This window comes from Aspergillus undulatus (assembly GCF_047715775.1).
Source record: "Aspergillus undulatus strain CBS 261.88 unplaced genomic scaffold BDV17scaffold_11, whole genome shotgun sequence".
NCBI lineage: Eukaryota > Fungi > Ascomycota > Eurotiomycetes > Eurotiales > Aspergillaceae > Aspergillus > Aspergillus undulatus.
In genome coordinates, this window is record NW_027396615.1 from 405,523 (window position 1) to 431,203 (window position 25,681).

At 51.0% G+C, this 25,681-nt stretch overlaps 8 protein-coding genes across 8 annotated transcripts; 4 read left to right on the forward strand and 4 right to left on the reverse strand.

Moving 5' to 3' along the window:
• The first annotated feature begins 26 nt into the window (after positions 1-26).
• BDV17DRAFT_257283 (ChAPs family protein) lies at positions 27-2,950 on the forward strand. Its single transcript, XM_073757173.1, has 7 exons — positions 27-159; positions 269-398; positions 480-604; positions 657-937; positions 987-1,930; positions 1,985-2,359; positions 2,411-2,950. The coding sequence occupies exons 1-7, from the start codon at positions 137-139 to the stop codon at positions 2,576-2,578; spliced, it is 2,046 nt and encodes a 681-aa protein (XP_073618004.1). The 5' UTR covers positions 27-136; the 3' UTR covers positions 2,579-2,950.
• Positions 2,951-3,144: 194 nt separating this feature from the next.
• On the reverse strand, positions 3,145-4,010 carry BDV17DRAFT_289157 (uncharacterized protein; the record flags this gene model as incomplete). The annotated part of the gene is made up of 3 exons (XM_073761606.1): positions 3,145-3,416; positions 3,485-3,591; positions 3,925-4,010. 3 exons carry the CDS (start codon positions 4,008-4,010, stop codon positions 3,145-3,147), a joined length of 465 nt encoding a protein of 154 aa, XP_073618005.1.
• Positions 4,011-5,353: 1,343 nt separating this feature from the next.
• BDV17DRAFT_22195 (putative C6 transcription factor) lies at positions 5,354-7,771 on the reverse strand. Its single transcript, XM_073755625.1, has 4 exons — positions 7,573-7,771; positions 7,344-7,476; positions 6,173-7,257; positions 5,354-6,120 (listed from the first exon to the last, which is right to left on the reverse strand). Exons 1-4 carry the CDS (start codon positions 7,679-7,681, stop codon positions 5,480-5,482), a joined length of 1,968 nt encoding a protein of 655 aa, XP_073618006.1. The 5' UTR covers positions 7,682-7,771; the 3' UTR covers positions 5,354-5,479.
• A 717-nt stretch (positions 7,772-8,488) lies between these two features.
• BDV17DRAFT_280401 (SDR family oxidoreductase) lies at positions 8,489-9,439 on the forward strand (the record flags this gene model as incomplete). Its single annotated transcript, XM_073759878.1, has 1 exon — positions 8,489-9,439. The coding sequence occupies one exon, from the start codon at positions 8,489-8,491 to the stop codon at positions 9,437-9,439; it is 951 nt and encodes a 316-aa protein (XP_073618007.1).
• Positions 9,440-9,646: 207 nt separating this feature from the next.
• Positions 9,647-11,882, forward strand: BDV17DRAFT_22188 (crossover junction endonuclease MUS81). Its single transcript, XM_073755620.1, has 3 exons — positions 9,647-9,951; positions 10,008-10,177; positions 10,237-11,882. Exons 1-3 carry the CDS (start codon positions 9,854-9,856, stop codon positions 11,751-11,753), a joined length of 1,785 nt encoding a protein of 594 aa, XP_073618008.1. The 5' UTR covers positions 9,647-9,853; the 3' UTR covers positions 11,754-11,882.
• BDV17DRAFT_22191 (putative copper resistance-associated P-type ATPase) lies at positions 11,874-15,849 on the reverse strand. Its single transcript, XM_073755621.1, has one exon. The coding sequence runs from the start codon at positions 15,654-15,656 to the stop codon at positions 12,012-12,014; it is 3,645 nt and encodes a 1,214-aa protein (XP_073618009.1). The 5' UTR covers positions 15,657-15,849; the 3' UTR covers positions 11,874-12,011.
• An 814-nt stretch (positions 15,850-16,663) lies between these two features.
• On the forward strand, positions 16,664-22,224 carry BDV17DRAFT_280404 (transcription factor TFIIIB subunit BRF1; the record flags this gene model as incomplete). Its single annotated transcript, XM_073759879.1, has 10 exons — positions 16,664-17,287; positions 17,340-18,588; positions 20,080-20,279; positions 20,344-20,642; positions 20,703-20,977; positions 21,098-21,175; positions 21,266-21,382; positions 21,441-21,579; positions 21,755-21,884; positions 22,006-22,224. The coding sequence occupies 10 exons, from the start codon at positions 16,664-16,666 to the stop codon at positions 22,222-22,224; spliced, it is 3,330 nt and encodes a 1,109-aa protein (XP_073618010.1).
• A 967-nt stretch (positions 22,225-23,191) lies between these two features.
• On the reverse strand, positions 23,192-24,715 carry BDV17DRAFT_22293 (uncharacterized protein). The gene has a single exon (XM_073755642.1). It carries the CDS (start codon positions 24,540-24,542, stop codon positions 23,421-23,423), a length of 1,122 nt encoding a protein of 373 aa, XP_073618011.1. The 5' UTR covers positions 24,543-24,715; the 3' UTR covers positions 23,192-23,420.
• Between the last annotated feature and the right edge of the window lie 966 nt (positions 24,716-25,681).

Consider the following 25,681-nt stretch of genomic DNA (forward strand, 5'->3'; position numbering starts at 1 on the left):
ACTACAACCACTCCTCGGTCATTGAAAGGACACGCCCGTCGTCCAGTCGGACTCCAGTTCCTACTTGCGTTTTATATCGTCCCTCCGCTCTTCTCTAAGTTTCCTGCGCAGGCCTCCTTGCGCCCTTGAGTGCGCCATGGTCGCGCCAGCTGTTCCCGAGTTTGTTTCCCCCTCGGTCTCAGTAGTCTTGTGCTCCTGAGAGCTGCGGTGCACTTGTAGTGCCATCTGCCATTGGGATTCGATGACTGACCCGCGTAATTGCTTCTAGAATCTACGAAGAGGAGGACATACTTGCGGCCGTCGATGCGCGTACCGAATCTCTTCAGAACCTGAGGGAGCTGGGCCCCCCGGACCTGGTGTACTTGGTCAAGCAGCCAAAGACCGGTTCGACTCGTCAGGTACGATCACATCTCTTCTTTCATTGATCAGAAGCTTGGGACTGGAAGATCGATAGCTAACTAGCATGTTTCATTATTTAGACCGGCGTTTACCACCATGTCACCGGTATCGACGCTTCCTCCTCCGCAAGCTTGGCCGCCTACGTGAATACCCTCGTGTCGTCCCCGCTCGACAAAGTAAATAAAGTGGTATCAGGGATCTACTGGTAGATTTCTCATCAGCATCCTGTGTGGGTCTACCTTATTGACCATATACAGTTGCTACAATGCTTTTTCCCATCTTGACATGCGCGTCGAAGTCAAAATCCCTGGAAGCCTCGAGAGCTACTGTATCGACGAACGTGGAGACAAGCGTGTTGCGACCGATGCATTATGGCTGGAAACTTTCCTTTGCGGGGTTCTGAGAGCCTATTCGTATGCGGACGACGGCAGCGGAGATGCGATCAGAAAGATTGTTGGGGTTCGCCGGTTCAACCCCGTTACGAACACGGAAATGGAGCATAGGTTCCTAGACGCTGCTGAGAAGCTGTTCTTCCTAGGTACGACTTCACATCACTAGTATCTTTCCAGCTAACCAGGATACTGCAGGACGGCAGCTCAGCTCCGATCCCGAAACCCAGGTCCCGAACACAGTTAGCAACCACCTTACCGCCGGCCTGCTCAAGTACATTCACACCACGGGCCGATACGCTTCTGGTATCAACCTATTCGAGAAACTACGCACAAGGGACGTAGAAGTCTCTTCATTGCTCGCTCAGGTATACAGGATGGCAGATGAAGAGGTCCAAGCAGTACGACTCATGTACGACGCCCTGCAAGATGTTCCGATGGACTATGCGCTACTCGACTGCCAATCTGCGTTCTGCGCCAGTAAAGGAGAAGGTGAAATGGCGCTGGAGTGCGCGAAGCGTGCCGTGACCGCCGCACCAAGCGAGTTCAGCACCTGGGCTCGCTTGGGTGAAGTTTATGTCGACCTCGAGCAATGGGACCTGGCGCTTTTGACGCTGAACTCCTGCCCAATGTTCACATACCAGGATAAGGACACGCCGCGCATGCCACAGCCTTCCCGAATTATGCTTCCCATCTTAGCTGAGAGCATGTTGGATGAGATTGACGAAGGTCAACCGAAACAGGGAGACCCTCACGACTATGTACATCCCTCGCTGCGGAGACTTCACGCAGCTACGTACCAGGGCACTTTCTTGAAGGCATACAAACTATTAACCAAGGTAGCCGCCGCAATCGGTTGGGATCAGCTTCTCAGAGTCCGTAGCGAGGTGTTTGTCATGGAAGAGGAATATCGCCACGAACGTCAGCACTCGGTGTCAAAGCAATCAATCCACGCGAGTGATGAAAGTCCCACAGAGACAAACGGTGACACCGAGACTGAGCAAGAGAATGGAGACGGTGGACCAACAGACACCGTCACGGAGATTGCTGTCAATGGCGATGACCAAACACAAACTGAGCACTCTATTGAAAGACCAGAGCAAACAGTTGCATCAGAAGTTGTCAAGTCCGGTAAAGAAGATGTAAGCCCTTCAGTATCCCTTTCGCACATAGAGATTACCACTGACATTTACTAGCCTGACCCGTCACACACATCATACACACAGTTTAAGAACAAGCGTCTTTGCGAAAGATGGCTGGACAACCTCTTTATGGTTTTATATGAAGATCTCCGCATATATACCATCTGGCGTACGGAAATTGCTCAATACCGTCAGCAAGCAATGGAATACAAGAAATCCGCCACGGAATGGGAGATCCTTGGTGAACTTGCAGAGCGGCTCCACCACTTTGACGAGGCCATCGAAGCCTACCAAGCCTGTCTATCAATTCGGTTCTCGCCAAAAGCCATGCGAGGATTACTCAAGCTGCATGAGCAGCGAAATGACACACGAGGAATGCTTAGTGCTTTGATCCGCCTCATTGCCTGGCAGTACCGATGGTATTCTGAGGTTTGTCTCATCTGTCAACTAGAACTCAGAAGACGTGCTGACAACATTTAGTTTTCTCCCGAACTGCTATTCTTGATCCGCAAACTCATCGAGGACGAGGGCGCTGTCAAGGTCCGCAGCATTGTCCAGGCTACAAACCTGCCCCAGACCGTTCTCGACCTCACCCACCAGTACTGCCAACTATGTGCGACGTTCCGCAGCAGCGGTAGTGATGGTTAGAGTGAGTGAGTGACCTTTTCATCGCGTCGGAGGCTATACTAGGCAGGCCGAAAAGTCAAACCCGGAAACTTTGTAGTAAAACATGTATGGGTCTACTACTTATCACTTATCTTATAATATATTGTACTTAGTTGTCTTCGCTGCTGGGGGCCAATTCGTTGCATGAGGGTGATGTTTCAAGTGCCCTCTCATGTTGTTGTTCGCCTTTTCTTCTTTCATCATCTCATTGTTCGTGCAATCGCGCTGTTCTTTGCAGAATATTAGATATGTACAGAGTATAATTTATAGATTAATATTGAGTGTTCAACTGGGTACGTAGCCTTCTTCAATATAACCAGAGCAATGTTCATGGTTAAAAATAGCATGTGAAGCTCCAGAATCGTAGATCGGACAACCATAGAGCTACCCCGGTCGTGAGTAGGTAACTACTACATAAGCCTACCAATCTAATCAGCATAGAAACAGCAATATAAAAGAACAACCCTCTTGATTCCTAGATAGATAGATAAATAGATCGTCCCTTCGAAAGCTCTACGTAGGCGCGCAGGCTGCTAATCTCAATTAAATCAAGCCTTCGCCTCCGCAACACCCTTCTCCTCCTTAGCACCAGCATCCCCCTTCACCTTCGCAGCAGACGCGCTGGTCTTGGCCGTCTCATCGACGTCTTCCTCATCGTCTTCGCCTTCAGCCTCGGCATCTTCTTCTTCCTCGTCAACGTCGTCGTCAAGACCGTTCTCTGCTTTGCCGTTCGTCTCGCCTTCGCCATCGCCTTCTACTTCTCCTTCGTCATCGTCGGCTTTTGCGGGGACGGTCTTGCGCTTTTTAGAGGCGGGCGGGCCTGTTGTTTCAGAATTAGTTACGGATTTGTACAACGATAGGATTGTTGGCTGATTGCTGGTTGCTTACCTTGCTCTTCGGGCTCCTCCTCCTCTTCGAATTCTGCTTCAGAGGCATCTTCGTCTTCCTCTTCTTCCTCGCCTTCACTTCCTTCGCCTACGTCGGTGCTTTCGTACCTAATATTAGTTGTTAGTCAATATCGTAATTAATGGTTTGATGGGGGAATCAATCGCGGAATGATCCGCGATGTGTCTCCGCGCGGGTAGATAGGATTGATGACGCAATGGGAAGAACGGTGGTTAAACTGAGGACGAAGGAAGGGGAATCCAGACAGGATGTGAGAATAAGGATATATAAAATCAATCGCGATCAATGGGGCATGCGTGATTAATGGGCGCAAAGAGCGCAAAGACAGAGTGTGTGGATGGGATGTAGGGTAAAAGTGAGAGTAGAGCGACGCGAATGCGATGCGATAAGCGAGTAACCGTAGGTAGATGGGCGCTACTCACTCTTCCTCTTCCTCGCTCTCGTCGCTAGGAAGGGCTTGAAGCTCCTCCTCTTCTTCGGCCTCTTGCTTTCTCTTACGGGTGGACATTTTGAAACAGTTTTGAGGTGGTGTGAGATGGAAGTAGATACGTGGGAGAGGAATCAATTGAGGAAAGGGATTAATGCGATCAATGGAGCAGAGCCAGTAATGCTAGGTGAGGAGGATGGATGAGATGGTGTAAGAGACGGGAGGGATAGAGAGGAGTAAAAGCAAGAGAGACGAGGGAGGAGGAAGAGGGCGAGATTAAATGGAAATCGCAGGCCAGGGCAGGCAGGGAAGGGAGGGCTTAGTACGACAGCTACTACGAGGGCGACCACGGCCAGCACCAGCCAGGACCAGCCTTCCTCTTAAGTTCTCGCAACCGGGCGAGGGAAGGAAGGGGGTTTCGGAATGGGTGAGCCTGAGCATCATGGGCCGGATTACATCGGCTGCGGAGGTCGAAAAGTCAGATCAGCTTTGACCCAGAGGGTGCATGTCCAATTCCATGCTTGCCGGCAGCAGGAGGCAGAGAGGCAAAGCAGGCCAGCAGCAGGGGAGGGAGCTGGAGGTGACGAGTTTGGGACGAGGAGAAGAGCCGCTCTGGCTGGTGGTTGGACTCCGGAGCTGGTTGGAACTTGGACGTGGTGGCTCTTACCCGCGGGGAGCTTAGCTAGTTGCGCACTGCAGCACAGCGTCAGCGCAACCGAGGAAGGGCAGAGCGATTTGATTTGTTTCGTTCGGGACTTTATCCGCACTGCCTGTCGCACGCCAAAGACCACGGCCCTGACGACTGTGCGCGATCCGACGAAAGGGGGAGGGGTTGCGTGCAAGCTGAGACCTTTGACGGTTTTCGGCGCCTGTGGCGGTGTTTGGTCAACATCAGTCTCGAGATTCTGGGGGCCTTGCACCCTATTCACACAAGACTGGCCATAGCCGTAAGACTTCAGACTCTTGGGGTCAGAGAGGCTGTGTCTTTTGTTTTCTTATCATAGAGTATGGCGAGTGCTGAGTGCTGGGCGCAGGGATCAACAAGGTGATCGGTCGGGTTGGAGGGGCGTATTGTAAGTTTGTTACGGATCTCTGTCAAGTCTGACCAATTAGTTGCAGCATTGACTCTTGTGAGTCGTCTTGGATTGCATTGCCTGTCACAGACCGTGTGGGTAGTGCATCAAGTGCGTGGTAATTGAAGGAAGAATCGTGATGTCAGTGTTCCCATGGGGTCCAAAGCAGCCATAGGTTTTTGTGTCGAACGGAAACTAGGTAAATGATCTCTGAGGCATCAATTCAGCTCCTTCAATAATGACGGCCGCATCTCAGTAATGACGATATTCCGGACAATGAAGATTAAATGGTTGACGTTTTGAGGGTTTGTGACCTCGAAGCGGAAGAAGAATAGGTAGGTAGCCTACAAGGGTAGCCCGTCGTCCCTTCTTTGAGAGTAATGGCACGGAAAACAATGGGCTGGATTACATTATTGTCTGCTTGTAAATGCCATGTACACAACCCTATATAGCGATACTACATGTGTTGCCACCAAATTACTGCGCCAGATATTCGAAATTCGCCATGCTTGGGTCGAGTAGATTTTCATCCAAACCGAACCCGTATGTCCCTACCATATCATAGATCAGGTCTGGAGGCGGAAACCCTTGCGCCATGGCGTTCGCGCCGCCAGGCACACCGCTGCTTGGCCGGTCACCCACTGGCCCTGCAGGACCCCCATTAGCCATATCCCAGGAGTCGAATCGCTCCAGCATCTTGCTCAACCCGCGAGCAATGTGCCTCGTCAGGTGCCTCTCGCCTGCAGAGACACAGTTCAACAGATCAATTATCCGTTCTACGAGGCTCCTCACCTGCCCACTATCCAGGCTCAGGTATGCCGAGTTCCAGTTGACTGCCACCTTGAGTAGGAAAACAGCAGAGAATGTGACCATAGTGTGAGTGAAGATAGGTACTCCAACGATTGCATCCCGTATATCTTGTTCTTCGAGAACCATGTTCAAACACGCCATAGCGGATGAGATAGCGATGTTGGCTGATTCCTTGCGGTCCATCGAGAACACGGGTGTATTGGTTGGGGATAGAGCGCGAAGGGAAAGGGAATTGAGCTGGAACTTAGCAAAGTGGTAGTGCAAGACCACCCCCTTTGAGGGATAGGTTCGGACATAAGGGCTATCGGCTAGGGGAAGGTTAGTGTCGTTGTAAACAAGCAAGCTGTGGTCTGAACTTACCAGATCGTGGTTGCCATAGAAGTCGCCACTGGTCTATGGCCACGTTGAAGACACGCAGTTGGCCAAAATCTTCTTCCGTCAAGGCCTGTTCAGTATCACTTCCGAACGTCCGGTAGGCTTCGGTCAGAATCATGAACAAAGCCACCTGAGCCAAGAGCCGGATATCACCAGGAACGACCATGGGCGACTGAAGGAATGTTTCATAGTTCTTGATGGCCTGGTCTTCATGGATGACGGGTGGTCGACCGTAAGCTATACTGAAATGATGATCGCAGACATACAAGAGATACCATAGTTGGGCTCGCTCATACTGGTCATTGTGACCGCGGATCATCTTCTGATAGCTTTGGTGGAGGCCCAACTCTGTCGCAATGCGTACAGCATGACCAGAGAGCTTCCAACTTAACTCAGAGAGCCAAAATGCCCCTACGCAGAGTGCTCGAACATCATCCAACGTATGGGCTCGGGTAAGCGACATGCTCGACACTAGCGAGACATACTCGCTATAACATCGGTTCAGTGTCTCGGTACGGTTGGGGATATGCAGCGCTGCTACAGTGAGAACCGCAGCCGCTAGCAGAGTAGATCCCCGTCGTACTGAGGTAAGATCACGGTGAACTAGTATGATTCCACCCCATAAAAGCTGGTTCATTGTCCGGCTAAAGTAAGCAAAGAGCTCTTCGGCTTCCTGAAGGGATAAGACGCCTCGAGAAAGAAAGTCCTCCTCGAGGAGCGTAGACTTGGGCTGCTCAATGTGATTATGTCGTAGATCGCGTAACTTCGTCACCTCGTAAAGACTGCGCATTGGCGCCGGCACCAGTTCTCGGTCCTGTAAGTCTGGTTCCTGTGAAGGCTCGCGTGTCACAACGAGCCCCGGCCCGTTGGGTTTCACATCCGGCGGCGAATCATTTGCCAAAGGGCGATTTCCGACATTATATGCAGGTGCGGCTGGGGAAGGACCACTGCCACCATTTGGGCTATCACCAGCTGCGAATGTCGAGAGCTCTGGCAGCCCTCCTTGACGGAGTAGTTGGGACACGGCCGCTTGGAGCTGTTGGATCGTGGCCGACGCTCTTGATTTCCATCTAGATATAGCGCCGAGTATTAGCATCATGCCTTCGTTTATGTGATTCTGAACTCTTTCATCCTTCAATGGGTCATGACTACTTACACACCATCATCGTCAACGAACTTCTGCGAGAAGTCGTTTACGACACACTTGATCCCACTGCGAAGGCATTTGGTACAGCTTGCTTCTCCCTCTCGGAATTCGCAGCGTATCTTGTGACGTTTACATTCGGCGCCTGCGTTGTTGAGGTAACTATTAGCAGCTGTCTGGTGGCGCCACTCACTTGCGGTGCAGAGCAGGCTCTGCCTCGTCCAAGTAGATTTTCACTCACAGGCGCGGGCTTTAGAGATCTTGAGAGGAGTAGGCCGTCCGTCATGAGCGACCGACTGACGACGGTCCTGGGGACCTCCGAGACCAGCTTCGAAGGATGACCTTTTCATAATTGCGAATGCGGAGAATTGAGCGATGAAGATTCGGCGCAGCTCCGGGCATGTCGCAGCGACCAAGATCGGCGAGGAGCGAGAGCTCGGTATTGCCCCGCAGTCACAAAAAACGATGCGGGACTTTAATTCGAACAAGGTCCTTGGTGATGGAGAGAAAGCCGCCAGCAAGAAACCAGGATGGAGAGCAAGATGGGGAAGTCAAAGAAATTGGACAGTGACTCCGTAGGGAATATGGGTGACGGACTCGGGAGTGGAGGAAACTCTGGGGAGAGTGAGGAGAACCCCGCCCAGCCCACGCCAGCGGCTCGAGCTTCACCATCTTCTCTGCTCGTGTTCTCAACCCAAGTCATACTGTTGTTCAAATCTTCCACCGTCTCCTAGACAAGTTAGTTATGGCTTTTACCTCTCGAGAACAGAAAACAATTCCAGTCGATCAGTAGAAGAACATAAGGTGCTGTCTACAAGTCGACTGGGGATGGGGAGATGCTCGAATCCGGAGTAGGCAGACGCTAGTGGACAACCAGTCGTCCCTGGCCAGTAACGCCCTGGCCAGGAGAGTTCTTCGTCTCCCAGTCTCCCAAACAGAATCCGTCTATTTCTGTAAGCTCATGCACATCATGCAAAAAGTCTGGAAAAGGCGGCCGAAGTCCGACCGCGGAGACCCTCGGACTTGATGCGAACAATGAGTGGGGCCTGTGGCTACAGAGGATGAGCTTCGCCGTTGAGAGCAGTACTTATCCAGACCAAGTCACCTTAGAACCGAAATTGAGTATCAAGAAGCTGTACACAAGTCATCTGGCAGATATGCATATTCTCATCACAGGCGCTGCCGGCTTCATCGGCCAATTGCTTGCAAAAGAGCTTCTCAACGACCCTTCATATACACTCGTCCTAACAGACATCAATGAACCACCAATTCCGCCCGGTGTCAAATACCCCCAGAATGCGCGCACAGTCACGGCGGACCTTCTCAAAAGCGCAGATGCAGTGGTAGACAAGAGTCTGGATGCTGTCTATGCGTTTCATGGCATCATGTCTTCTGGTTCTGAAGCCAACTTTGAACTCGGCATGACGGTCAACGTCGACGCCACGCGCAATCTGCTTGAGGTCCTTCGCAAAACTTGTCCCGGCGTCAGGGTGATATACTCTTCCAGTCAAGCCGTATACGGTCTGCCACTTCCTGAAGTGGTTGGCGACTCAGTGATACCAACACCTCAGTCATCATACGGTGCGGAGAAGATTATCTGCGAGACTCTGGTCAATGAATATACACGGCGCGGCTTCATCAAAGGCTTTACTCTTCGATTTCCTACAATCTCAGTCCGCCCTGGTCGTCCTACTGCCGCTGCTTCATCGTTCCTGTCCGGCATGATTCGTGAGCCCTTGAATGGTGAAGAGTGCGTGATTCCCCTCGAGGACCGGTCTTTTAAGTCCTGGCTCTGCTCACCCAAGACTCTCGTCCATAACTTGATACTTACGCTTTCGCTGCCCGCTGATTCCTTGCCATTGCACATTCGCCAAATCAATGTGCCTGGAATTTGTGTCACTGTTCAGGAGATGATGGATGCATTGGCGAAGGTAGGAGGACAAGATAAGCTGGCTCTTTTGAAAGAGAAAGAGGACCCTACTCTTAGGCCGATCCTCGACTCATGGCCTACGCAGTTTGACAACACTCAAGCAATCTCTCTGGGCATGAAGCGCGATAGCTCGTTCGAGGATGCAGTCAGAGACTATCACCTTTCTGTTGCCCAGTGAGATCATACCCAGGATATCAAAGTCCGGGATGGCAGTTTCTGACGTCAATTTCGTGGATACCCATTTGTACATAGTATCTCCAGCCTAGCGTCTGAAATATACATGAGCAAATCAATTCATGTGAGGCCGTACTGGGCAAGTCAATTTCGATGGAGAACGGAGAAAACGCCGAAGACTGGGCTTTGATGCCTGAAATTTCAGGGAAACAAATTAGCGCACGTGACTTCGTGGATCATCAAACGGAAATCACGCGTCGACAAGTCGCGATTTCCTGAGGGTCTAAACACCAAGGATCTTCGCGAATGGCAGCGCAGTAACGCTAAATCAGAGCAAGTCTGTGGGCATCTGCACTCTGCTATCGTTGAAAATGCCTAGGATACTCCATAAAGGTCAGAAACTTATCGACCTGGCGACATGAGCAATTCCGAGACTTGTGCAAACCCCCTGCTCCTGGGATGGATCAAAGAATGGCTGGAACAAGCCCGGGAGCGTAACACAAAGGGCGTAACAGTGTGAGGCTGACCCATATATCTATTGCCTTCAGAGGCATCAACTAACGTCGGTCTAGGTACAAAAAGGCATATGAGTCAATGAAGGCTTGTCCGTTGGTCTTCCAACACCCTTCCGAAGCGCAGCAACTCAACGGTCTTGGACCTAAACTATGTGAGCGTCTGACGGACAAACTGAAGGATTACTGTAATGAGAATGGTCTTCCCATGCCCGAGGATCCACGTACCGGTGAGTCCTGTCAGCGGTCCGATCTGCCCTATGATCTACAAGTGCTGAACCCGGGACAGTCAAGGCAAGCAAGAGGAAATCCGATGGCGCCGACGACAGTCAACCAGCGAAAAAGACTCGGAAGCCCAAGACGTATGCGCCTGCTTTACGATCTGGTCCCTACGCTCTGATACTTGCCTTGGGCAACCTCGACGAGAACTCGAATCAGAGCATGACAAAGGCACAATTGATCGAGCAAGCTCAACCGTATTGTGATACTTCCTTTACCGCACCTAGCGACCCGACCAAGTCCTTTACTGCCTGGAACTCTATGAAGACTTTACTCACGAAGGAACTCGTTTATACGCAAGGACATCCGTTAAAGAAGTATTCTTTGACTGAAGAAGGGTGGGAGGTTGCAAAGGCTATCAAGAAGACGGCGCAGAAATCAAATCAAAGTACACTGTCATTTGGTTCTCGGGAACCTACCGCAAACGATCCTCGCACTACACAGAGAGGTAATCTTCCAGATTACAGAGATATTGACACTGAAGCCGGGCTACTACCTCAATCCCGAAGCAACGACCTGCCGACTCAGACTATATTCGATGAAGATACCGCAGACTCAACGCCCTCGCCAATCCCTATCCCGCCAAATAGCTTTACGGTCCAGCTGATCCTCGATACCCGCGAAGTCCGAACATCTAAAGACAGAGACTACATCTCAAATGAACTAATCCGCAAAGGCATCACGCCCGAAGTCCGCGCCCTCGAAGTCGGAGACACCATGTGGGTAGCCAAATTCCACGACCCCCTCTTTCTCCGGCAATACGGCGAAGAAGGCGACGAAGTCATGCTCGACTGGATCGTCGAACGGAAACGCCTCGACGACCTCATCGGCTCCATCAAGGACGGCCGGTTCCACGAGCAGAAGTTCCGTCTTCGTCGCTCGGGTATCAAGAATGTCATCTACCTCATTGAGGAATTCGCCATCACGCACGAGTCCAATGCCGCTGCGGCACAGAAGTACAATGACATGGTGGCCTCGGCTATTGCCCAGACCGAAGTGGTAAACGGGTACTTCGTTAAGCGGACCAAAAACCTCGATGATACAATCCGGTACCTCGCTCGCATGACTTTTCTCCTCCGCAATATGTACAATACCTCGCCATCACCATCCTCATCTCCATCTCAAGCAACGCACACCCTCTCCCTCCTATCAACCCGCAATCTCTCCATATCACCCACCTACCAACAAACCCTCTCCACCCTCCGCACCCGCAACCCCACAACCACATACGGTGTAACATTCCCAACCTTCTGCGCCATCGCCTCAAAATCCGAAGCACTCACACTCCGCGACATCTTCCTCAAGATGCTCATGTGCACGCGGGGTGTCTCGGGTGATAAGGCGCTCGAGATCCAGCGGCAGTGGGCTACACCTCAGGCTTTCATTCGGGCTTTTGAGGCGCTAGGTGAGAAGGAACGCGAGACGATGGTTGCTGATCGCATGACGCATCTTATGGTTGGGAGGAAGAAGATTGCGAAAGTGCTGAGTAAGAAGATTGCGGAGGTTTGGGGGATGGAGGCTGCATAGGGAGTTTAGTACGTTGGTTGCATAGATTTCTACTTGAAAGTGTTAGGCGCGCTCGAGAGTTGGGGAGCCTCGTGCTGGAGCACTTAAATGGTTGCGATCAGAGATGAATAAAATATGAACTAAGATTATTTCAGTATTATAAGCATTAGTAACCTTGAAAAACATGAGAAAAAAAGCGATATCATCATTGGGTATATGAAGCCATAAAAGGTCGTAAAGCTTGAACATATCTTATGGGACATCAAGATAAATGCAAGATCAAGCCTGAAGGCCAATTCTCGCCCGAATCCGCTTCCAAGCCCTCACAAACGTCTTCCTCTCAATCGCCAACGCTAAACTACTACAGACAACAGAAATACTGCTCAGTGCCATCGCAAGCGCCGCCCAAACCGGACTCAGCCGCCAGTGTGAGTCGACGCTGACCATCTCATCCCCAACCATCATCATTTTGTGCCCACTGACAATGGGATAGAAGACACCAGCTGCAACAGGCACAAGACAAAGATTATAGACGACCGCCCAGCCAAAGTTCATCTTGATGCGGTTGATAACGCGGTGGCTGAGGACCGCGAGCTGAAGGATTGTGTCGAGCTCCGAGTTTAGAAGAATAAAGCTCGCGGAGTTTATGGCTACGTCGGAGCCGGAAGCCATGGCGATGCTGACGTCTGCTGCGGCGAGGGCAGGGGAGTCGTTTACGCCATCGCCGACAAAAGCGACGATGTTCTGGCTTTGCTCTGTTTGTTGTGGGAAGTGTTGGCCGGTTTGGACCTGGCGGATAAAGTCGGCTTTCCCTGCCGGTAGAGTATTGGCGAGAACATTTGTTTGAGGGATGCCTATCATGTCCGCGACGGCGTGAGCGGTGGTCTCGTTATCACCCGTACACATGAATACGTTGATCTTCCGTTGCTGAAGCTTTGAGACAACGTTTGCCGCATCTGGTCGAATCGTATCGGACACCGCGAATATGATAGCAGGGAAGAAGTAGGTTTGCGCCGGGGAAGGCGTGTCAGACTCAGCGCTCATTTCCCGCAGACAAAGAATCACTGTTGATCTGCCAGTTGCTTGGTACTTGGAAAGAACGTTGGACAGGTAGTAGTGGTCTTCGCCAGGTCGCGAGAGACTCTGGTATAGACGCTGGTTGCCGATTGCGGCTTCGTATCGACGGGTCGTGTTCGTTGAGCCAGTTGTATCCAACAACGACAAGGTGAATTTGCCCTGCATTCCCTGTCCCGGTTTTTCTTCTATCTCAGAGTCGACAAGCGACGCTGCAAGCTGTGACTTGCAGAAACCACCGATGGCTTGAGCAATCGGATGGTTGCTACTTTCCTCGAGCTTGCGAGCAACAGCCCAAGCAATCTGTAAATGTTCGGACTCGGTAACGATAACTTCATGGTCAGATACTTGCAAACCTCCTCCTTGCGTCAGAGTGCCGGTCTTGTCGAAAACAATGGCGTTGAGGCGACTAGCCTCTTGGAAAGCTTCACCACCGCCCTTGACTAGAATGCCATACCGTGCGGCCAGTCCTCCACCAACAAAGAGAGCAGTCGGAGCGGCAAGGGCGAGGCCACAGGGACAAGCAACAACAAAGACAGCTATAGCAAACTCAAGGCTCCAGAAAGGCCAGCCACCACGGCTAACGTCGAGATAGTTCGACGGCAATGCCCCAAATAGCCCGAGGGAGACCCAAATCACGAAGGTCAGGACGGCTGTGAGGGTTATGGCAGGCACGAAGTGGGCTACAAGCATATCCGCAACTCTTTCGAGCGGTGCACGTTTGCTTTGGCCTTCGCGCACCACGGCGATGATTTGATCAAGCATCGATGACCCGCCAATGGCGGTTATCTCAAACTCAACCGGTTGGCCAACATTGACTGATCCAGTGTAGATTTGATCACCCGAAGACTTGTTCACGGGTTTTGATTCTCCAGTCAGCGAGCTTTCGTCAAACTGATAGGAACCCGTTCCTAAAATCCTACCGTCCGCAGGGGGGCAGGCACCGTGCGGAACTCGGACAAGATCGCCAATTTCGAGAAAGTCGACATTGACTCTTTGGACTTCGCCCGAGCTCAGTGGGTCAGACCTGTCGTTCATCACGAGCAAAGCTTCCGAGGGCCGCAAATTTCCAAGCGATGCAACTGCGTCACCGGCCTTTCCCTTGCTGTAGGCTTCCATGTATCGACCGGCAAGGATGAACAAAGTTAGAAAGACGACAGTATCAAAGTAATTCGAACTATGCATGTCAGAGTGGGTCTCGGTCACGGCGTCCATGATGAGGATAGCTATTGAGGAAACATAGGCAACCATTGTTCCCGCAGATATGAGAAGATTCATGCTGCCAAAGCGAAAGAATCGTCGCAAAAATGGCACGCGACTTCCACGACGCCACAAAGTGATTATTTCTTTTGCCGCACGCACGTGAAAAACATCGGTTCCGTAGAACATGACGGGAGTGGTCATAATGAAGAGCGCCCACTCCATGCGAGTAACGCTGCCGGACCACATCGGTTGCTCTAGGTATCGTCGAACTGGATTATCTGCCGAGACAAGGCTCATAAAGACAATGCCGATTATGAATTCGGGAATGGCCACGGCCAAAACAAAGAGGAACCGGGACAGTAATCGGCGTCTTTCGTGGCGCTGCATTTCTCGAGATCGATCCTCGACACTTGGTGGACGATAGACTGCAGCTTTGAAAGCATCATGGGCACTCTCAATCTTCTCCCGTATGGTCCTTACTGTGAGTAAGGAAGGGTTGGGTGTGTAAGTTATCTTAAGAATAGGAGACTTCTCCGAGAACGCATCACCCAATTCAAGACCAGGTATCTCCTTCAAGGAGCTGAGGACCCTATCTGGGCAATGGTGGCAGAACATGCCTTCGACGCGAAAAGACACCGTCCTTTGCTCAACCACAGAGGCCATCCCTGTTGCCCTTGGAAGTATACGGACAAGAGAGGCGTCGTATCCAAGGTCCTCGATCTTTTCCACAACGAGAGGTGCATCGTCCTGGTTGTCCAAATCGACCTGGGCACTGTGGGCCATCAGGTTGACAACGGCGTTAGTCACAAAAGGCAGCTCATTGAGCCCTCGAGAGATAGCCCCCGAGCAGGAGCCACAGGTCATGCCACCAATAGCAATTTCAGCAGTATAGCCTGTGCTCTGGGTTTGAGGAGTTTCGGTGACAATAGGGCTGACCTCGTCCAGCGAGGCATCAAACCCCATGTCCTCAATATGCTCGATTATCTCTTCGGCATTTGACCGCACGCCATGGAAAGTTACAGTTGCGCTGTTCGAAAGTAGGGTGACGGTGATTTCGTCGACGAATTCAAGTTGACTAACCTCATTCGTGATGGAATTGGAGCACGAGGCGCAACTCATCCCTCCAATGCTTATGCGGGCATGGTATTTGTTCAGTGGGCCTGGCGCCGGCTCTACGGTCAGAACCGATTCAGCTCTGGATCCTGCGTCTTGGGTTGTCAAGAGGTGTTGTGATTTTTCGTCCAGTGTCTCAAGAGAGTGTTCCAGTTGTTCCTTTTTGCAGACATCGCAGTTGGCTAGATGCTGCTGCTTATCTCTTTGTCCCGCGAATGAGTGATTGGTGGTGAAAAGTGTCGAGTTGCGAGGAGACCCTGTGTCTGTGTCATGATCGGATATGATGGCGCCCGTTCGGCTTCGAGTCGTGACATGGTGCACTTCGAATGCGGCGTGTATCAGGATCCTAGCTAGAGAGAGGGGGTCTGTTTCTCGAGTATGGATGACATGGACCTCGTGAGTGAAGATCGAGACATCGATATCTGATACCTCTGGGACTTCGGACAAGACCTGGTTGATGTAGGCGACGCACGAGGAGCAATGTACGTTGCTGACAAAGAATGTGCTGCGGTGGTCCTCAGTAGATAGCGCCATGACGAATTCTCATCTCAAGGAATTTTGAGAGGCTCGGGAGCAAAGGGAGGAATGGACCAGGACGAGAGTCGAGTGTTAAGTGTGGGCACTGCAGAGTCTTGTGCCTTCCGCTTCGAGTAACTCTCGCGGCCCTTGTCAAAAGAAGTAAAGGGAGAACACGGAGACAATAGGGAAATGAAGTCTGAGGGTGGGATATAAAGACATCTTTATATATCTAGGATAGATTCTTGTCATTACTCAATGAATTCTAAGTGACTGGACTGGAATGCGGGTTTGATGCGTGGTTTGTGCCAGATGCGCTAAACTACGCACAATTCGCGCACCAGATAGATGACTCGACCTCAGGCCTGGCAGGGCTGAACAGGGCAGCGCTCCAAGAATAATTGCGCAGACCAGTATGAAACAGACATCAGATCCTTGATCTATATCAAATTCACTTTGACCAACCCGTGAATCAAGGACTGTAAGGGAAAAAGATTTGAAAAATAGAACAGCCCGAGTGAGGATCGAACACAAGCCGCAGTAGACAGTGCAGGTACCACGTGACCTGCCCACTCAACCACCGACGCGACGTCTGGAAAATTCTGTCCGCTCGCTGGGCGCGCCACTCTCCTGCCTCCATCTCCGTCTCATTCATCGAGCGCGCTCCATCTCAGACCAGTTTCGGAACTCTCATTACTCGACCATCGAAGACTAGTCTGTTCCTTTGTTCCTCTTTTAATCAATTATTTCTACATATCTCAACTCATCTGTCGACCTGTGCGGTCCTGTGTGGCTCGAGGAAACTTCCCGCTTATCTTATCAGCCACTCGCGTCCTCGCGTTCTCCGGATACCCCAGAACCACTCCCTCATATAGATCCAGCATCCAAACTGGCTGTCATCACAGAATGACAGTATAACCGAAGTCCTCTTGTTATCGACTGATATTCTTCTATGCAGAACCCTCCTATGAAGGAAGTGGGACCTTCTATACTATATCAACACTTTGTATCTTAATTCTTTCAACATGTCTGCGAGACCTGGGATGCGTCCGCCAGTCCCACGAACTGGCCCAAGGCCTCCTGTTGGCCGCTTGGCCAGTCTGAAGCCTCCTGGTGCAATGGCCATCAAGCGCCCTCAGCCAGTTGCACGACCCCAACCAACCAGACCCACTACTCACCCCAAAACGACAACGTGCCCTAACCCAAGCTGTCCCGCGCCTCAAATCATTGAAGATGATGGCCAGAAGGTCTGTTCAGGGTGTGGTACAGTTGTCAGCGAAGCCAACATTGTCTCTGAAGTCACTTTTGGTGAATCCGCTTCTGGTGCTGCCATCGTTCAGGGTTCGTTCGTCGGCGAGGATCAAACCCATGTACGCAGCTATGGTCCTGGGTTCCAGCGTGGAGGGACTATGGAAAGCAGAGAGATTACCGAACAAACTGGAAATCGTACGATCAATCAATTGGCGCGTGCTCTAACCATACCCGAGAGTGCCTCGAAGGCTGCTGGTCAGGTCTTCAAGCTCGCCGTGGGTCTAAATTTCATTCAAGGTCGCCGGACCAGGACAGTAGCTGCCGTCTGTCTCTACATTGCCTGTCGACGCCAAGATGGTAATACGGTGATGTTGATTGATTTCGCTGACGTCCTTATGGTAAGCATTCCAGCAGATGTCGTCTAGTTCATATTTACTAATGATTTTCCAGGTCAACGTCTTCAAATTAGGTCGTACCTATAAGTCGCTTCTTGACGAGCTCCGCCTGGGCGGCAATGTTTTCTTGATGAACCCTATCGATCCGGAGAGTTTAATATACAGATTCGCCAAACAGCTCGAATTCGGACCGTCGACTATGCAGGTCGCGAGTGAAGCTGTGCGCATTGTACAGCGTATGAACCGGGATTGGATGACTACGGGTCGACGTCCTGCAGGCATTTGTGGAGCCGCTTTGATCCTGGCAGCTCGAATGAATAATTTTCGACGTACTGTCCGTGAAGTTGTCTATGTTGTGAAAGTGACAGAAATCACCATCAGCCAACGTCTCAATGAGTTTAGTTCTACGGAGAGCGGAGAACTGACAGTCGATCAGTTCCGCTCAGTGCAATTAGAGAATTCCCACGATCCTCCATCCTTCACCCGAGCAAGACAGGGAAGGAAGCCAGTTCGGAGCGTCAAGACCAAAGCGCCAGAGACTGCTGCCGAAATCGAAGAACACTTGGAGGACCCGGAAGTTACCCAGCCCAGGCGAGTTGACGCAGATGGTTTCGCAATTCCAAGCTTGCCAATTGACCCGGCATTGATCCAAGCGGATAAAGACAACCAAGTGCCAACTACGTCCTCTATTCTCGAATCAGAGGACAGCACGAAGCCCGCTAAGCGGAATCGTCCAAAGTTGCCGTCGCCGTCTCCTGAACAGGTCGCATCCGAAGAGGCACTAGAAAATGAGATGTCAGAATATCTTGCCAACGGATCTAAAATGGTCGAAAGCATCGAAGGCGGGGCAGCGCTGCCAAAAAAGGTTGTTTCGGATAGTCCCGAAATCGACGAGAACGAGTTCGAATCAGATCCGGAAGTTTCTAATTGCTTACTCTCGGCCAATGAGGTCGATATCAAGGAACGCATTTGGGTCCATGAGAACAAGGATTACCTGCGTACACAGCAAGCCAAAGCGTTGAAGAAAGCTCTGGAAGATGCTGATGCCCAGCCCGGTGATCGCAAGCCGCGGAAGCGCCGCAAGGGCCGGCTTGGAGACGTCCGATATCTTGAAGGCGAGGGAGAAGATGGAGACGGGCGCAGTACACGAGCTTCGACACCAGCGGAAGCTACGCGCCGGATGCTGGAGCGAAGGGGCTTCAGTAAGAAGATCAACTATCGTCTTCTGGAGACATTATTTGGTGATGAGGAAGGAGACGAGGGTGTCAAGGAGAGCGAAAATAGCGGCCGTAGTCGCAGTCAGAGCGTTGTCTCCAGACGTAGCGCCAGCGTCGTTTCTGAGACGGGCACCAAGCGACCAAACTTTCTTGCAACTCCTTCCACACCAAGGGTCAAAAAGGCTCCTCCTGTGGCGGCTCCCAAGCCTGGTCCTATCGAAGACCCAGCACAGCGTAGGGTGCCGGCTGCAAAACCGGATGGCGAGCCTCCTACTGATCCCACAGAAGAAGTCTTGGGGTCAGCGCCGGCAGATCCACAAGCTGCTGACCCGGACGACGAGAACGACTATGACGACGAAGGGGACGAGGACGACGGTGTGGATGCTGCATTCTCCGGCCACTACGGTGATTACTATGATGAAGGCAGTGATTATTACGACAGTGACTGAATCGGCATTCGGAATTTATAGTCCAGATAACAGAATAGATCATTGTCGACTCTAAATGATCCATCTTCCTTGCTCTCGCATTGGTCCCTTAAGACATGACTTCTACCCCTTGATACCTATTTAGGTAGCTGGAAAACCAACCCATAGCCACCCTAGTTCCTTCCCCATAACGAGCCTTCGTACTTGAGCAACCCCGCGGACTGCAATCGCTGCGGGCTCCCACCAACTTCTAAGGGGTTTATTAGTCCCAGAATCGTCAAAACTTTTGGCCTCCTGGGACTCCAAGGCAAGGAACTTTGTGAGATCCTACCTATCTCCCACCTATCTCAACATTTGTGGATTTATCATCCGCTTACCATCCGCAATATCCATCTATTCTTAACCAAACAAAAAAGAGTCTATGTTCATGGCCGGTATACAGGGGGCCTGATCTTCTCGGGTTTGCACCGTCATCGAAAGCCAGTCCTTTAGACCCTTTCATCTTCAAGTCTGTTCAAGGTCCAAGTTCTCATGCTCAAGGGGCCTTTGACTCACCGTCTGCTGCGCTTCATAAGGAATGTACACGGACGGTGTCCCACTATACAGAATGCAGCAACAGGGCCTCGAGGCTCGGCAGGCCCTGGCAGTATCTGCTGATACACCCCCTTTCTCCACGGTCAGGGCCAAGGTGGTATTTCTGGGTTACCCGCGAAGGTTGGTATGAAGGACAGCCCGGGCTAACGAGATCAAGGTATATTGCTTCTCCGCAAGCTTGTGCTAATGGAGAAACGAAGTCTCATGGGCATCTTCAAGCAGCAACAGGTGCAGATCCTTGTTTTTGATCATCACTCTATAAGTCCTATATCTGCTGTCTGATAAGCCGGTCCAGGAACTGTGCGCTTGTTATGCTTCTCGTTCGTCTTGCCATCATTCAGGGCCGCTTTGAAAGTTCCACGAGTATTTACTGCTCTTTATTGTTCACTTGATATACCTCATCAAGAATATGATGAAGCTTATGATGTATGGCAGGGGGCTAGGCCTTCGACTTGCCATTCTATTCACTTGCCTCATAGCGTTCGTGCTGTTCGGTGAGATTCCTTGAATATGAGCAGAGGCACGGCAAGCTAACATCCTCTTCTGGTGGCTTTAGGTTACAACCAAGGGGCATTCGCAGGTATCATCGGGAATGAGGACTTCCTCCGTGTTGTCGACTATCCCAGTTCTGCAGTCCTAGGGGTGATAGTTGGCATCTACAACATAGGCTGCTTAGTTGGGACGGCGGCAGCTTTTTTGACCAGTGACCGTCTTGGATTTCGAATGTCGATGTGGATCGCAATGGCTTTCTTGACGGTAAGTTGACTTTCTTCTCTCGGACTTAGGGAATAGGTTTGCTTGCTAACCGTAACGTGGGCAGATCGGAGCAATTCCACAAGCATGCGCTTATTCCAGGGCCCAAATGCTTGCATCTCGCTTCATTGGTGGGATTGGGACCGGAATCATGACTTCGATTGTGCCCGTGTACCAGTCTGAGCTTTGTGAAGCTCGGAATCGAGGAATGTACGTCTGCAGCCAGCCTCTCGCAGTTGGTGTAGGCATTTCGGCTGCCTACTGGTTCGACTATGGAATGAGCTTCGCCCCTGGATCATTATCTTGGAGACTTCCAGTTGCGTTCCAGGTGGCTTTCATTATTGTTGTATCCGTTCTTGTTATCGGGTGAGTCTTTTTGCATACCTGCAATTCGAGACCCGGACGCCAGCTAACAGAAGCTTAAAGACTGCCTGAAAGCCCTCGATGGCTGTGCCGCAAAGGCCTGAGCGACGAGGCCGTACGAGTCCTCTGTAACTTCTATGACCGGCCGGAGAATGACCCCAGGGTCGCCAACGATGCAGAGGGGATCTTCAGGGCCATTGAACTAGACAACATCCGAGGCGAGTACAAGTGGTCTCGGCTACTAAAAAAGGATGAGATTCAAACTGGCCGGCGCGTTCTATTGGCCTATGGTCTGCAATTCATAAATCAGATGGGAGGTGTCAATATCATCGTTGTGAGTACTCTTGTTATCCACAATCTCTATAAGGTTGACTGATGATCGACATGCAGACCTATGTCACAACAGGTACCTCGACCCAACTGCATTGCTAATCTAGACCCTCACTAACAACCGCCAGTGTTGGAAACAAACGTGGGCCTAGACTCCAAAACAAGCTTGCTGCTAGGATGTGTGATTCAGGTCATGTTTGTCATTGGTAGGTTTTGCTTATCTTGCCTCATTAAACAATGTGTTTGTCTGTGTCTCCAGCCCCTCGGGCTAACCGGGTGAATTATCCTACAACCAGGCTCCTTCTACCCTACTTTCTACTCTGATCGACTAGGCCGGAAGAAGCCGATGATTTGGGGATCCTTTGGCCTCTTCATCTGCATGCTCATGATCTCCATTCTTCTCTCCTTCAAAGGTTAGCTTGTCAACGCCATCAACGGTCATCAGTCAACCAACCCTAACTTCCACATCAGGTACCCCCCAAGAGAAACCCGCCGGCTGCGCATCCGTAGCATTCTTCTTCCTCTTCATGCTCATCTTCGGCGCGTCCACAAACTGCGTGCCTTGGGTTTACGGACCCGAGCTCCTGCCCATGCACGTCCGCACGAAAGGGTAAGTTCGGACCTCTTCCAACCCAACTCAACCCAGTCCATTCATTCCACATTCCTCAACCCTTGCAAGCGAGGGCGCAATATGGCCATGACCATGGCCGATACAACGCTACTATCTGTCAATAGGCTCTATCTGGGATCAGACCTCGAAAATTAGCTAACCGTTTAACTTTAAGGAATGCTATCGGAATCTCCGCAAATTGGCTGTGGAATTTCTTCGTCGCGATGATAGGACCAACCCTGATTACGGATCTCGAATGGAAGGGATACCTCATCTTTATGTGTCTGAATTTAGCCTTCTTACCGGTACGCTGCTTCCCACATACCTAGCTGTCAACCAGCCACCACTGGTCATCTCATCACATCCACCGATCGAACCATGATCTGATCTAATCTAACTAACGCTGGTAACCGGCCATTGGTCTAGGTCCTCTACTTCTTCTACCCCGAAACAGCAAACTTGAGTCTCGAGGAAATCGACTCACTCTTTATGGTTAAAGGGTCTGGCCACAGCCAGAGCAATAGCTCTGAGAGCGAGTCCCCTTCGACTACCGAGAAGACAGAGGCTGTTAAGTTCAAAGCTACCCAGGCACAGGCTCAGACTCAGACAGTGAAACAGAGCTGGGAGGTCTCCAGTGAGAAGTAGGTAGGGGAGGTAAATACCTGGACGGGGTGTAGTTTAAAGAACGGGGAAGGGAAGAGCGACGGGAAAATGTACGTGTTATTTGGGAGTGGACTGGTTCATTTGCGCGGGGACAACTGTCCTTTGGGATGGGCGACCCCTAGGTATACTCTTATCAGGATGCGCGCGAGTGATGGATCTGGATGGACTTGGCCTTTTTTTTTTTTTTTTTTTTTTTTTTTTTTTTTTTTTTTTTTTCTTTTTTTTTTTTTTTTTTTTTTTTTTTTTTTTTTTTTTTTTTTTTTTTTGTTTCTTTATGGTAGAGTGAGATGGGGTTTACGGGGTGGGTGAGCAACCCGTTACTGGAGGGGATTGAATGTCATACCTAGCATTAGAGATGTAGTTAGAATAAGTACTAAATTGGGTATAGTTAGGAGACATTGTTAAAAGGATGGAGAGAATTCGAGTAGCCGAGTAAGTCATCGCCGTATACTAGTAGCACTGCAATATATATTTCGCCCATCCTACATCATGCTTCCTTGTATACAAATTTCTGTAACCCAAAAGAAAAACCACAATGAGTCTTACATCGATAAAAGTCAAATTCAAAAATATCTCACAGCTCGAGTCTTTTCATTGCTATTTTTTTCTTTATATGTACGATGTATCATGCATAGCGTAGCTGCGTGGCTCCTGCTGCCATTTGTTCATGGCGGGATGACCGGAATAAAGATAGGGACGAACCCATCGGAGAGTAACTAACTAGTAACAGCAAAGCAAAGTAACGATGCAGAACAAAAGAAACAGAAATGCAGCAGAAAACAGAGAACAAAAAATAGAGAAATCATATTGAGTAAAATCATTGCACCGGCCGTACCACCCAACCGAGTTGTTTGTCCGGACGCCGAAAATCAAAGAGTAAAACAAAAAACACCATGAAATCGAGGAAATAAAAAAAAAGGAAAAGGAAAAAAGATTCACAAACGTTTGTTGGAAATCTTTACGAAAGCGAGAAAGCTGGCAACGTTGAGATCAGTAGATAGAAACATGTAGCAAATGTCAGATAAGATCGATCGACTCGTTCGGAAAAGTGGACGGTTGTCGCATCGGATAGCGACATTAAGGTTCAAGTCGCTCAGTTTCGTCGAAAACGTGGTTGTTGCTGATTTCGTTTGAGTTTGAGGGCGAACGTAATTATGTCGAGAGGTACGAATTGACTTTTACATGTCAATGTCCATCCCCGACCCCGGTCCATTCATTCCGACACCACCACACACCGGCAGAGCGGTCATGGTTTGCAGAAGCGGGCGTCCTGATCCGGCGGGATTTGTGCTCAAGACGTTCTGGTGGTGAGGGCCTGGGCTAGGCGGCTTGTCCGAGGCATTGAGAACTTGAGTGCCCTCAAACACCACCGGCGAAGATTGGAGGTTTCGAAGGCAAGTCTCCCAGGATGATGCCACCAGTTGACCCTGGGTGAGGTCGTCGTTGAAAAGGTAGAATACAGGCATCTGCGCAAGTCCCGCGAAAGGGATCATTGGCCGCGCGGAGACGAGGTAGATGTTGAGTGCGCGATTTTTCATGAGGATTTCGGCGTCAGCGAGGTATTGAGAGAACTGTCGGTCGATGTACTTCTTCCAGCCGCGTATGGCGGCAGCCATATCCGCGTCGTCGGCTTGAACTCGTTGCCAGCTGATTCCGAGGAGGCGAGTGGCATCGTCAACCAAGGGCTCCTGAGGCGAGAAGGGATTTGAGGAAGATGACGAGGCATTGAGGATACGGCGGTTATCATCGCTGTCATTCTCTTGGAGTTGCTGCTGGATCCTAGAGGAAGCAATGTCGTCGAGGCTGGGAGCCGAGGGATCCAAACGCTGGGACTTGCGGCTCGCTTGAGCGGACGCCTGAGCCTGGGACGCGGCAGCTTTCTTAACGGCCATGGCCTTGTCTATTTCCTCTTCGTACCAAGTCCCTGTTTGGCTCTCTGCGGAGAGCGCCATGCCGGTACGAGGGTTGAGGAGAGTCATGCCTTCTCCATAGATAGGCTCTTCCTCAGGCTCAGGAGCGGGAATTGAGACTTTCGGAACGCGATCAATTGGTGTATCCTCAGTGACATCGTCGCGCGATCTCTTACGAGAGGGCTTGCTTGCCGCAAGGCCGGAGGAGACCGGGCCCCCAAGGGAGTTTACGCCAGAGGAGAAGCCATTACTAGCGAATGGAGATCGGGAACCGGCACTGGACGATTCTAGTTTCGACTGGTGAGGGAGTTGTAGGAATGAATGGTCCTGGGGAGGAGAAAGAATCATTGTTGGGCCGTCTCGAAGGGAGCTGACAAGCATTGGACACATGATGACGCTCGAGGCAAATCAAGGGCGAAGTCGGACGCGGCAGCTATAGATGCGACAGGCACGCGACGAATCCGATCTATGTAGTCAAGTGAGCTAGACAACAAGTTATAAGCACCTATGATTGTAAAGTCACGTCCAGATGAGTGACTGCAGAAGGCAAATAGGAAGGGCGATGGCAAAGAAGCGGGGTGAAAGTATGAGGCCGGCCGAGGTAGGGCAGGTGAGACACCGAGAGAACAAGATGAAGGGCAAGGCGCGGAAGAGGATGGTTGAGCCTTGAGAGAGAAGAGGAGAGGATGGGGTGAGAAGAGGAAAGAAACGCGAAGAGGAGAAGTAGACCACCCGGATGCGGAGGAGGAGAGGAGAGAGAAGAGAGGGAGGAGCCACGAACGAACGAGAAAGAAAGACAGAGCGACAGAGACGGGCGTCGGAGCTTGATGCGATTGACTTGTGCTTCCGCAGCTCATCCGAGCAATCACCAGCTGCACGCGCCTTGGCAGCCTGGAGCCGGTCTGTTACCGCGTATGGTATTTACCACCTCAGCCCCTCTCAATTTCCTGTCTTCCCTGCATCAAATAATGCCCGCATACCATACCATACCGGACCATGGTCAGATCCTGAAGCGAAGATCGTCCTGCAAGGCTCCTACAGTGATTGGTATGTTGGATGGGGCTGCAAGTAAGCTTGAATCACGATTGGCTTAGCTGCGAGAGGACGCTCCGCGCGTCGTGCCCTGGACGCTGGTCATGGGCTTGTGGCGTTCGACGCGCTGAGGCCGGGACTTCTGGAAGTCTCATTGGTCGAAAGAACTGCAGGCATATGAATGCCTCAGGCCGTCACTAATCCATGTTATGCCTGAGGCCAGAGCTGAGGCCAGATTGCCTCAGCTGACGTCGCAGCGCAGGTTCAACAGATTCAAACAGGTGGAGAGCAATGTCCATGGAAAAGTTCTATTTGCTGGTACATAATCTAGTCACGAATAAGAATAAAAGTACCTAGTTGTATGGACCACTGCCAGATGATAAAAAAGCATTATCCGACACCAGAACCTCGTGCTAGTTAACATGACAAATGTTCATCAAGCCAAATCAGACAACACAAGAGAAACCCTTCGGATCCGACCGCATAACCAAGTTTAG